This window comes from Amphiura filiformis, chromosome 14, assembly GCF_039555335.1.
Source record: "Amphiura filiformis chromosome 14, Afil_fr2py, whole genome shotgun sequence".
Taxonomy (NCBI): domain Eukaryota; kingdom Metazoa; phylum Echinodermata; class Ophiuroidea; order Amphilepidida; family Amphiuridae; genus Amphiura; species Amphiura filiformis.
Window position 1 is genome coordinate 50,799,191 of NC_092641.1, and position 13,362 is coordinate 50,812,552.

General features: G+C 35.7%; 1 protein-coding gene across 1 annotated transcript; it reads right to left on the bottom strand.

Moving 5' to 3' along the window:
• Positions 1-12,017: 12,017 nt before the first annotated feature.
• On the bottom strand, positions 12,018-13,112 carry LOC140169475 (uncharacterized). The gene is made up of 2 exons (XM_072192737.1): positions 12,730-13,112; positions 12,018-12,537 (listed from the first exon to the last, which is right to left on the bottom strand). The coding sequence occupies exons 1-2, from the start codon at positions 13,110-13,112 to the stop codon at positions 12,018-12,020; spliced, it is 903 nt and encodes a 300-aa protein (XP_072048838.1).
• Positions 13,113-13,362: the final 250 nt, after the last annotated feature.

Here is a 13,362-nt window from a genome sequence, read left to right on the forward strand (position 1 = left end):
AATAAAAGGTTTTGGGATCGGGTACATTTGAATATTTGCCTGGAATATATGCTTAAAATTGCTTTTAATTGCACGAAGTACACCATTATATTCTAAAGGATTCATTTTCAAATCATATTTAGCTTCAATTTCATTCAAGAAAAGAAAACGACTACTATCGGCATGAACCAGATCCGAAATGAAACAAATTCCCGATGTGCGCCATTTCTTGTAATTAATTTCTTTTCCACCAATTTTGAATAGCTCGTTGTCCCACAAACATGATTTTAAAACGTCATCAAGTTTTTGAGGAGTATGATTCTTTTTTATATGGGACCACGATAAAAGAACCTCTTTCCAGAAAATATTTTGTATCCTTTTCGCAACTGTTAAAGTATGATTTGCTCCTTTTTCCAGATCATCCATGTTCATGCCGTTAAGCTTATTAAAAAAACATCAATCCTTTTTCATCAATATTACCATTTGCAATTCGTCTGATCCAAGTACTTTTAAGTGCTTCAAAAAACAAATCTACTTTTACCAATCTTAAACCACCATCAGAGTAATCATTTGACAATTGATCTCTACTTATTTTATCTCTCTTTCCCCTCCAAATAAAATCATAAAATTGCTTTTGCAGGGCCTTGATAAATTCTTTAGATGGATTTGGAATAGAAAGAACAAGGTGGTTAAACTTTGGCATCAAAATAGATTTAACAACAGTTATTCTTCCCAATACAGTTATATTTCTTTTAGACCAGTGTTTTATTAAACCTGTCACCGACTCCATAATTTTTTCGTAGTTAATCTCTGGCATGTCCATTAAATTTGTTGAAAAATCAACACCCAGAACAGAAAATTTACCATTTTTCACCCAATTCAATTTTTTGTTTGTTAGTTCGGGGTTTGGATTTTTACCTCGAAGTGAACCGATGTAAACAACATTGGTTTTGTCTTCATTTATTTTCAATCCGGATAATCTCTCAAACAAATCCAAAGTATTCAATGTTTGTACCAAACTCTCATCGCTTCCATTTAAAATAACTGTGGAATCATCAGCATATTGAGAAATTTTACAATGAACATTTTCGACTTCAATACCAGTAATATAATTATTTTTTCTAATAAGGCAGCCCAAAATCTCCGCACAGATTAAAAAGATGTACGGGGATAAAGGGTCACCCTGTCTACAACCTCGACCCAAATTAAATTGTTTTGAAGCGTTGCCATTTACCAAAACTGAAGATTGACTATTGTTGTAGAAGAGTTTAATCCATTTTTTAAAAGAAGTTCCAAAATTGAGAAAATCTAATGTTTTAAATATAAATTTGTGAGAAACAGAATCAAAAGCCTTTTCAAAATCTATTAAGAGTAACATACCTGGCTTGTCGTGTAACTCGGTATACAGAATTAAATCATAAAGTAACCTTATATTTTCCCCAATATACCGCCCCTTCATAAAGCCTTTTTGGTCATCATTTATTAAATTCGGTAGGATATGTTTCAATCTTTCAGCAATACATGAAGAAGCTAATTTATAAGTTATATTTAAGAGACTAATTGGGCGCCAATTTTTTAAAAACTGTTTTGCTTTATTTCCTTTTGGAAGGAGTGTAATAATTCCCAATCTCTGTGTCACTGACAGCTCCCCTGATTCATAAGCGTAATTAAGAGAACGTAATAAAACTCACCTAGATCTTGAAAAAGAACTTCCAAAATTCAGAAGTGAATCCATCGGAACCAGGACTTTTGTTATTTGGCATTTTTTTTAATAGTAAATAATAGCTCTTGATAAGTCAGACGCCCTCAAGTTTTTGGAGCTGATCATCAGTTAACAGCGGAAAATCTGATCTAGATAAATGTTGCTCAAATTCCTCCAAATTTAAATCATTATCTTTAGATGCATATAATGTTGAATAAAACTTCAGAATTTCTTCCATTATTTGTTCTTGATTATTTATATTATCACCGTTTGGGTTTTGTAAGTGGGCAATTGCCTTATTAACATGATTTCTTTTTTCTAAGTTCAGAAAATACTTTGACGGTTTTTCTCCGTGTTCTACCCATCTTGCTTTTGATCTCATCATAACTCCCTCCATTTTTCCCTTCTTATTTCTTCTAACTCCAACTTTTTGGTATCAATATTTTCAAGAACAACAGGATCATTTGACCTAGCAAGCTCTTCTTCTAACTTATTTATATCATTTTCTAGTGACTTTTCCTTTTATTCCTTTCTGAAGCATATTTAATTGTTTCCCCTAATTTCCATAAGTAATACTTCCATAAATAATTGATCATTTATAGTCAGCTCAAGTTCACTTGGGGAATTTGACTTATACTATTTAAGTTATACGGTGAAGCAGCATATTGAATTTTAACTTCCTTAATTTTTTCTTTTACCCTAGCCGAAAACTCGAGATCTCTTAACAGTAAATTGTTAAATTTCCAAAATCCTTTTCCATATTTGATAGATGACATGTCAAGCGAAAGACTAGTAAGAGAGTGATCTGTTCGATATCCAGGTTCAATCTCTGAATTTAAATAATAAGTTGTAAGCTCTTCTGATATAAGAAAAAAGTCCAGTCTGGATTGTTTTAAAGGGGTTGGCTGACGCCAGGTGTATCTACGAATATTTTGATTGTGAAGTCTCCATGGATCTATCAGTCCAAAATGATCTTTCATATCCAAAACTACTTTTCTCGCTTTTGGGTTATTTATTCGAATATAATTTGAGGTATCCAGTTTTGGATCCTGAACCAAATTCAATCTCCACACAAAATGCAGTGTGCATTATTTATTTCTTCTACATGTCTTTTAATTTCATTATAAAAATCCGGTTTATCTTCATTTGGACCATAAATCGAAAAGAGTGTCACACGAATATCATTAATAGATATATCTACAGCTAACCAATTTCCTTCTTCGTCTGCACGAGTGTTGTGGACTTTATAATCTAATTTATTGCTAAGAAAAATGGCTACTCCTCTTGCATTGGAGGTAAAAGAGCTAAAAAAGCTTCACCACCCCATTCTGCTTTTACTATACATTCAATATTTTTATCAAAGTGAACGTCTTGCAAACAAACAATTGAAGCGGATTTACTACGTATATAATGTAAAACATCCCTCCTTTTTTTTTACCATTTAAACCCCGACAATTCATTGATATAATCTTAACATCATTAACCGTACCCATACTTACTAATTATCAATGGTATTAATTTTGTTTGCAGACTACGAATATAATGTAAAACATCCTTCCTCTTTTGTTTACCATTTAAACCCCGACAGTTCATTGACAAAATCTTAACATCATTAACCGTATACCCATAATTACAAATTATCATATTCAAACTCGTATTTAATACTATTTGTACAGTCTTATCTCTAAGCATGCAAAGATATATCATGAAAAGTTGACACCTATCAAAACAGAATAAGCAAAAATATACACTGTGATAAATAAAACAAAACACACATACACACAAAAACCTGCACTCAATGCACGAGTGCATGAAAGGAAATAAAATAATAATTTGAAATAATTTTTTCATCCACGACCAGCACAAAATAGTTAAAACCAACATGTTTAACCGAAAATGATATTTATCTCCAAAACAGTTTTCCAGTTTCACTTTAGATAATTTTAAATTTCAATTTATTTTATAGTCTTCAACTTGAAGGTTGCATATTTCGTTTACTTTTTGAATGAATATAATTTGTGAACAGAAACATAATAAGCAAGTATATTTCTCAATATTTTCTAGACGGGGAAAAACTTTTTTCCATATCATTCAAAAACACTTCATCAGGGAAAATCAGTCTGTGAATTTTTGAAATGCAAGATTTGTGTAGCACAGATACAGAAATATCAGTATTTTTTCCAAAAATGCATGTTACGTTTATAGGCCTACTCAGAAAGTGGCTTAAATCTGATACTGATCGATTTCCAATATATCTAGGCACACTGCTATCAAAAGTGAAGACAAACCAAAAAGCTACATGTCCACCCGGCACATCTAAATAACATTGATCAAAGATTTTTATCAATTTGTCGCTTTTGTTTGTTTGCCGTTACTTTTTGTTTACATAGAGCACTTAAATTACACTCACCAAAAACCTTCAACTTTCACTTTTCACTTCCAATACCATACATTTTAAACCTAACATGAAAAGTCTTTAAAAAGTCTGATTTCTCATTTTATATAACATAAAATATAAGGTCCTTTGGTTTAAATCAAAAGGCACTCTGGGTCCATTTGCCTGGTGCATCTCCCTTGTTTGTCGGTTTTGCTCGAAATTCCAAAACTATGCTTGTCCCAACACATCGGATTCTTGTTTGCCTCTGTCCACCTTTTCTTATGTCTTTAGCCGCCTGCGCCGCTTTCCCCCTCTGCCTTTTCAGATGTTGCGGTAGATCTGTGTATACCATTACTGGCTTTTTCTCCTTGTTGAAGGGACGTTTCTTAGCTTGAGTCAAGAACCAGTCTCTGTCCATCATATGGACAAAGCGAACGATAACTGGGTCTGGTCCTTGGTTTTGTCCTGCATATTGTCGAGGTAACCGATGTGCATTTACGACTGCAATATCACCCACTTCCTCTGGAGGAATGTTAAAATCTGTCACCCAACACTTTCTCATCACTTCGAACAAATCTTCATTTGGTTTTTGTTCTACGCCATAGAATAACAGGTTTTGCTTCCTGTTATGAATTTCCATCATTGTTATTCTGTCATTTGCACGTATGAAGTTATGCTCCGTATCCCCTTTAATAGACGGAATTACGCTATCGTCCAGAACCTTCATTCTATCTTTTATATTTGAAACATCATGTTCCATACCTTCAATCTTCTCTTCATTTTTTCTTCTGCCCACTTTTCATTGCTTTTAGTTCGTTCTCCATCCTATCCAACCTTGTTGTTAGGCCTTGCTCCATACGGAGTATCAATTTCTTCAGTTCAGCTGTGCTTACCGGCTCATCGATTTGTTTTGTTAACACACTCGCTGTAGCATTGTTCGTATTGCCCGCGGTATCTGGTGATGCTGACGTGGACAGGTTTTGCGATACAACGCTCTGTAGGCTAATATTTTGTCCGTTTCCCGACATTTTCTGCCCTTGCTTTGAAGTATTTCTCTGTGTATTGTCTCTCAAAAAGTATCCCGTAATCTGTCCTCGGTTTTGATTAGTCATTACAAAATAATACTCGGTAAAATGATGAATATTAGGCTGGTCGTGAGAGAAAACACTTTAGGCACGTCTAATCATGGCGACGGCGTTTCTAGAGCTAATATAATCTTAGTTTCATCAGTAGAAATGATACCATCAGTGAGTTTGATTTTAATATCCAGAAAATAGTTATCAGTCTGGGAGACCTCACCAGTGAATTTAATCGAACTGTGTATCTGATTAGCATGTTCAATGGAAGACTGGAAATCTTCATAACTATGAGGCCAAATCATGAAAATAATTATATCGATACCATGTACATGATAAAAGTGGTTTGAAGTTAGCCTCATTCAAGACTTTCTCCTCAAATCAGCCAATGAAGATATAGCTGCACCTATTACAACTCATGAGAAGGAATTGCATCTCAATTTGAAAAGAGAGGTGCATCTCACAATAATTCCAAAACAGGAGTTTACGCATATGTTGGGCTTAAACGACCTCCTTTTCAACATCGCTGTCATTCAAATGCCCCTTAATTGCTCTGTTACCCATGGAGTCACCTCCCTTCCCCAGATTTGACCAACACAATTATCTATTTTATTATACACAACATTAAATAAAGAAATGGGGCTCAGACATAAATTTAATTAATTTTATAATACATAACATTAAATAGGATACACGTAGCTGCCAAATATATTTCATGCCTGGGCACTTGTTTAGAGCGGTTTGGACTGGCAAAACCATATTGCAGCCCAATTGCGCCGGCACTGAAGCGCAAATATATATTTCTGTCTGCAATGGTCCAGGACCATATTGATAAAATCAAAAAGGCCACAAACCCGGTAGGGCTGAGGTGGTTAACTCTCATAATTAACCCCCTGAGCACTACCTGCCGATCAAACATTGCCTCTGATTGGTCAATTACACGATATATTCATTTTAAGCACCAATCAGATTGAAGCTTGTAAATAATTCACCCCATAATGAAAACTTCTTTTTGACTAATAGGCAGGTAGTTCTAGTCCAAAACAACATTGTGGTCCTGGACCAAAATCTGACAAAATCTTACCTTATTTCTTTGCCGACGAAACAACAAGGTGTTTGTAGTTTATTCTCTGCAAGCTAAGTTACACTTTCCCTTTGTGTGATGTTGTGCCAACACCAACCAAAAAGCCGGTGTTTATATCCCGTCGCGACGCTAATTGCGAAAAAAGGGGGGAAAGTAAAGCTAAACACCTGTTGTTATCACAAATTCACACACTTAAAATAATTTTAATGTTTTAAGTGAAGACGATCAATACTATTGTAGGAGCCTTTTGTCTCCATCATCATATCCATTAGAGGGAGCAGTGCCAGCCTTTATGTCGCCATCATGATCCCCATCATATCCATTAGAGAAAGCAGCTGTTTTGACAATATTTTTGTAAAACATTTGTCAGAACAGTCTACCGGTTCCAGACTGCCGGTTCCAGACTGTTACAGACCTGTTAAGGGATGGGTTTATATGTGTGTAAATGGAGGAGAAATGGGAGGATTTGGGCATGTTTGCTGTGATTGTTTGCCTAGCAATATTGATCACAAGTACACAATTGATGGCGCATATCAAGGACCAAACTCTATAGTTTTATATTTGAGCACGATCACTTCTGTAAGGTCATGGGAAATTATGTAAATCGGCTTTTATATTTGATGTTGCATATCGGCTCACGCACTTTTTTGTGTACCCAGTATTTCACAAAGTCCCTGTACTCTGATGACCCTATGACTTTTTGCTGGTATGTTGAGCACTTTAAACAATTAATTATAGTACTTACCTCCTACTTTAGGAACATGCATATGCCTTAATGTATGTCGACCATGTCAACAACCCAGTGTAGTTTTACATGGTTGGAAAAGTCTATTTCCTTTCGCTATTTTGCCAATCATAATTCATAAATTGTCCAACTTTTTGACAAAAAGAGTTTTGCAACTATTCCGCCAGCAAGGAAACACAAATTTATGTGTATCCAGTGCGTCCTTTACGTTTAAATAGTTCAGTTTATTGTCAAGTTGTGCCTCTATACGCCATATTTACGGAATTGATGATACGAGCTGATACGGAATTTGTGAACCCAAATTTCTTGAAATATACATTACCTTTTTAACTTCTCGCCACAAAATTGGATTCATAAGAAGGTCAAATACAAGCCTTCCATTATGGCTGGTATCATCATCTCGATTGGTGTCTTGTGTTAGTATTATTCCATATTTTGCTGGTAGAAGTTCAATGAAACCCTCCATAATTCACGACTTGTGTCACTTGTGTTATAAACTCGATGTGTTTACTATATTGTCGCTCGGGTCCGCGACTAATCGCAGGGACCGGTCTATCATTAGCTATTCTATACACTTTTCAATAGCCTTATTGTGATGTGTGGGAGTTTTAAAAGCCGAGCCATGAACAAAATATAATGCGAGCACCCGGGGGCATCAACTTTAGAGGTGACGGTATGTGCCTGTCAATATATGCCCCTCTTTTGAAGCCGACTATACCCGATGACCAGGCACCTTCAGTTTTCAAAATATTATACCCAATGACCCTTTTTCATTTTGATTGTACATAATGACCCTTTTTTTAAATAAAAAACCCCCAACGTTTTACTGATATGCGCCTACTTCGCGACGCTTGTAGGCACATATACCCATCAATTCTAAAGTTGAGTGCCCTGGGGTGAGCGCATACTGCGGGCCAATGAACAATGAGATAGTGGCTTTTCTGATATCGCTTTGAGGAACTGTTGAAGTATAAATCAGCCAACGAGTAGGTGTGTCCAAATTGCACATCTTGAATTGAGACCAAGACATGCTGTTATTTCAATTGTTATACCGTTCCGGTTGGTTTATTACCTACCATTGCCTACGAGATGCAGTTCTAAGGTGACAGAGGGACAGGTCTGCAATTCGATTCCACAACCATTCATACCTTTCATCTGTTTTATTGTATTATCGTGCGAATTGCTCCGTGGTACCTTACGGGTACCTTAATTTTATTTGAATGAAGATGACTCTGTCATGCTCGACGTCATATTGCATAATTTCTATACAGTATATGCAATAAACCAAGCAGAACAGTATAACAATTGAAATAATAGGCAGTTCTAAGATAGGTTAAGAAGAATATAACGTCACAATTCTGTATTATTATTAAAGGTTGTAACGTGTGTCTATGCTGTCATGTAGGCCTACCTGGCAACAGACACGCCCCCGGTACAAACAGATGAAATTTGTAGAAAAGCGTGATTATGACAAAAAACATTAAAAAATGATACTTTGAGGTATTGTTTTTTTAATTTTTGTATGGCAGATCATACATACACATGTGCTGAGGTCAAAAAGGTAAAAATTTTGTTTTTGACCCCTGACTCACCTGTCATTCCAAACAACCCCTTAAAGCACATTGTAATTGGATTACGTAACTGATCTGCTCCGGTGATTGTATTGACGCTGATCAGTGTTGTAAGCAACACATTTTGGGGACTGTTCATTTTGAGCTGAAATAATAAGATAAAGTGAAGAAACCCTACTGGTTATTTTGGCTATTTAACACGCAGTTCTAGATGTGAGGACATAAAGTCATAATAAAGAATTGTGACTTTATGTCAAAATTTGTTCTGTAGTCTGTTGACTTACAAAGACAACAAATTTGGCTGATTCCATTTGGGTGCAAGTTGGGACATGTGTAATGTTACAAATACGCCAAAAAAAAAAAAGGGTTTGGAAAAAAAATAACCAACTTCATATTATAAGATTGTACATTATGGCTTTAATAACCATATACGAGGGGCGGTCAGTAAGTAATGAAAGTTGTCTTGTGACCTCATATATGGATTATTTTCAAGGCATTTCACTATGATCACATAAACATTGTACCTTTGTCTTTCAAACAACACAATGTAGAATAATATCGCACACTTGATTTGTTAACAGCATTAGCATATAAACAATTAGTCCGGTATATACGTGAATTTCCACGTACTCCGGCCATATTCAAGGTTAAAGGTCAACACAGTGGTCAAATTTCAAAGTTGCTTAAATATGGTTAACAACGACATACCATTCTTGAGTTATAAGCAAAATGGTCATGGGGGGGGGGGGGGTCAATTTATTAGGCCAATCAGGGGCCAAAAATTTAAAATGCTCCGATTTCAACGAAAATGGTCTCAAATTTTTTGCTCGTCCTGTAAAAACAAGTCAAAGAAGGAATCGTTTGTACTGTCGAAAATGCTTTGTTATTGACAAAATTGACCAATAAAGGTCAATCCCCATTACAGGCTATTGACCACAACCTATGTTGTGATGTTTCCCAGGTTTCACATCCTACAAGCCCAGCAAAAACAAAAACGTTTTCAAAACGTTTTAAATAAGTTATATTTTGGCTCTTGGTTTAGGTAAAAACATTTTAATAATATTAAAATGTCGGGTTATATAAAGGTCATGAAAACGTTTTAAAACGTTTTGTATGATACACACTACATGTACAACAATATTTTTTAAATGTTTTCTAAATTTTTGCAAACAGTTAATTGCCAAATATTTTGTCAACAGTTAAATAACATTATGTTAAAATATTTGCACCCAGCAAGCACAGAAATGTTCTCAAAACGTTTTTTCAAAACGTTTTAATAACATTTAAATGTCGGGTTATATAAAGGTCATGAAAACGTTTTAAAAGTTTTGTATGAAAACGCGCTACAACAATATTTTTAAAATGTTATTGTAAACTATTTATTAAACAAATATTTTGTCAACAGTTAAAGGGGCATTTCGTGATCCACAGCCTCATCCCCCCACTTTTCTCAAAAAAAGCTGAGATTTTTATATCACTGGAATACTCTGGCTACATAATGTTTATGTACAAAATATTTCTTGCAGATTAATTCGTTTAGCAAAGATATCGCGAAATTTGAATTTCGTTCTGGTGCACCAGAACGAAATTACAACGTATTGTCTATGGAGCAGTGTAATACACATAATCATGCATAACTCGCAAACGCAAAATCGGAATCAACTGAAATTTTGGGAATATGCTTTTTTCGTGGATATGTACTGAAAAATGTCATAAAAAGAGGATGCTAGGATCACGAAATACTCCTTTAAATAACATTATGTTAAAATATTTGCACCCAGCAAACACAGAAATGTTCTTAAAATGTTTTTAAACGTTTTAATAACATTTAAATGTCGGGTTATATAAAGGGTAGGAAAACGTCTTTAATACGTCAACCCCAAAATTATGTTTAGAATGTTTTGTATCAAGTTTTCTAAAATGTTTTTGGAATATTATTAAAACGTTTTATACCCTTTATATAAACCGACATTTAACGTTTTCTGTAAAACATTTTGTGTTTGCTGAGCAGTAGATTATCAACAAATGTTTTTAATGTTATGAAAACGTTTTATACCCTTAACATACCCTTTATATAACCCGACATTTAAACCTTTTCTGAAAACTTTTTATAACTTTTTGCGAATGATGTCGAAAACGTTTTGTGTTTGCTGGGTGGTTACAACCATTCCTTATTTGGCTTGTTTTTAAATGACAAGCAATTTGAGACCAATTTCGTTCAAATCGGAGCATTTTTAATTTGTGGCCCCTGTGTGTCCAAAAACACTGACCACTCCCCAAGATTTGACCTTTTTGCTTAAAAGTATGTCGCAGATGTCGTTTGTCGCAGATAGGTCAAACTATACTGAATCCTTGCAATGAGGAAATTTCAGGAGTATATTAGGTATGCTTGTTAACCAGATTTGAGCAACTTTGAAATTTGACCCCTGTGTTGACCTTTAACCTTGAATATGGCCAGAGTGGCGGGAATTATTTTTGTTAACATCTTGAATGTGTTATCGGACCATAAAAGGAAGCTAAAAAAGTTGGTTTGGTAGAGTCCTGTAGGGGGTCAACTTCCCGTATATACCGGACTAAATAAAGATAATAAATCACTGCGCTTTTTTTTTAATAGACTAGGGACACTGCAAAATCACACAAAAAGGCGGGCATTTTAAATTACAGCGAAGACACGTGTTTATAACGTTCGAGAACAGCACATGGTGCATATGTCTTGTTTTGGGCGGGAGTAAACACTAGATCCTAGATCTGCTTTTGATAAAATATGAAAATTGCGAACTTTCATGTAAATAGGGCTCAAAATATTACAAAATGCTATGTAAATGTGATTTTTTTTATGGATTACCTCACCCTGAAATAAGCAGACATTTTTTTAAATATAAATTTCTCATTAAAACGATTAGCCCTCTCTTTGTACCACTAGTTTCTGTATGTAAAAATAGTAAAATAATAATTATATTTTAATCACGGTTTCAAATATTTTTCATGGGAGACTCCCGTTTTATTATTTGGGGGTTAGTAAACATAACTGGCAAAAAACAAAAATTCCACGTTTGCTATTGTTGGCAATATCAAAATGTTTAGAGAAAGAAAAGCCTTGTTTCTGTCAAAATTAACACATATTTGACCACACATTATATATAAATAAACTAAAACCATAACAGCTCAACAAAGTTTGTGTTCTACTACTATTCCAAAAGGCAGCACTCTCCATACTTTAATTCCTGAGAAAATGTAAAAAATACAATAGCACCTCATTTCAGCCTCTTATTTCCCTTAATAAATCAACTAAATGTAGAGGGCTGAGCTTTCGGAACTCTAAATATACATGATGATGCGCCTTATATACACCAGGGGGAAATTGTCAATGGGACATGTCAAAGTGATTGACATAAAATGTCAAGAGGGGGGATGTCAAAATGATTGACAGGAAGTGTCAATACGTCAATTAGGGAGAACTACCTGTGTAGAGAAACAAACAAGCTAATTAACTTGGTCAGAGGTCCTTTTGAATAATCTATTCCATTCAGGAGGAATGTCCACTCCTTTGTCCCTATTGAAATTGTCTGGAGTGGAATGGATATGCCAAGCTTCCATGAACTTCCTTTCAGACCACTTGGTGTTCATGTCCAAAATCTTGGTGTTGTCCCCGTCAATGTCGTGTTGGTTTTGCCACACATGCTCAGCAACGGCTGATTTTTGTGTGTTGCCAGAGTTGGTGTCTCTTTGGTGTTCACTAGTTCTCTTCTTCAAAGTTCTGCCAGTTTCACCAATGTAAACTTGGTCACAAGATCCACAAGGAATAGAATAGATAGCTCCGGGCTGGAGATCCTTGGGAATTGGGTCCTTGGGTTGTACAAGTTGTTGTTTAAGAGTATTGGTCGTTTTGAAGTAAACGCAAAGGTTTTTCTTTCGAAGAACTTTGCGTATAGCTTCAGAGGTCCCAGCTACGTACGGCAAGATGACAGTAGCATTAGGCCTAGGTTCGTCAGTCGTGTCAGTCCTGGTAGGTCGGGATGTAAAGTCATGAACAAACTCAGAAGGGTACTTGTTGAGCTTCAAAGCTTGTCGGATGTGAGTCTTTTCATGGCGTTTCTCCTCAATGTTCGACGAAACATTGTCAGCTCTTTGGAACAGTCAACGCAGCACTGAACGTTTGGCTGATTCTGGATGGTGCGAGTCAAAGTTAAGATACTGGTCAGTGTGAGTTTTCTTCCTGTAGACTGCAGTATCAAGTGAAAGGTCAGGCTTTCTCTTAACGAGGATGTCAAGGAAAGCAAGCTGGTCATTGGTCTCCTCCTCATAAGTGAATTTGATAACATCCTTACGAAGATTGTTGAGGTGGGTCAGAAAAGACGCTAAGTGTTCACGCTCGATAACACAGAATGTGTCATCAACATAGCGTTTCCAAATCCGAGGTGGGTTTGGAGCGGTCAGAAGAGCTTCTTGTTCAAAAGACTCCATAAACAGGTCAGCCACTGGTGGGGAGATGGGGGAACCCATCGTCAGGCCATCAGTTTGAAGGTATAGGTCCTCTTCAAACATGAAATAAGCATTGTTCAAACAAAACTCCAACATGCGTCGAATGTCAGAAACGTGGAGAGATGTCCTGTCAACTAAAGTTAGGTCGTCTTTTAGTCGGTCCTAGTTCTCCCTAATTGACGTATTGACACTTCCTGTCAATCATTTTGACATCCCCCTCTTGACATTTTATGTCAATCACTTTGACATGTCCCATTGACAATTTCCCCCTAGTGTATATAAGGCGCATCATCATGTATATTTAGTTGCTCTGAAGATGGCACTCGCTAGAGTTCCGAAAGCTCAG

What these genes read in the sequence shown, in the direction of transcription:
- LOC140169475 (XM_072192737.1), bottom strand. Translation starts at nt 13,112, where the DNA reads ATGTTGGAGTTTTGTTTGAACAATGCTTATTTCATGTTTGAAGAGGAC. An exon ending in AAGAAAACTCACACTGACCA is followed by an intron (nt 12,538 to 12,729) that starts GTATCTTAACTT and finishes CCGACCTACCAG; the next exon opens with GACTGACACGACTGACGAAC.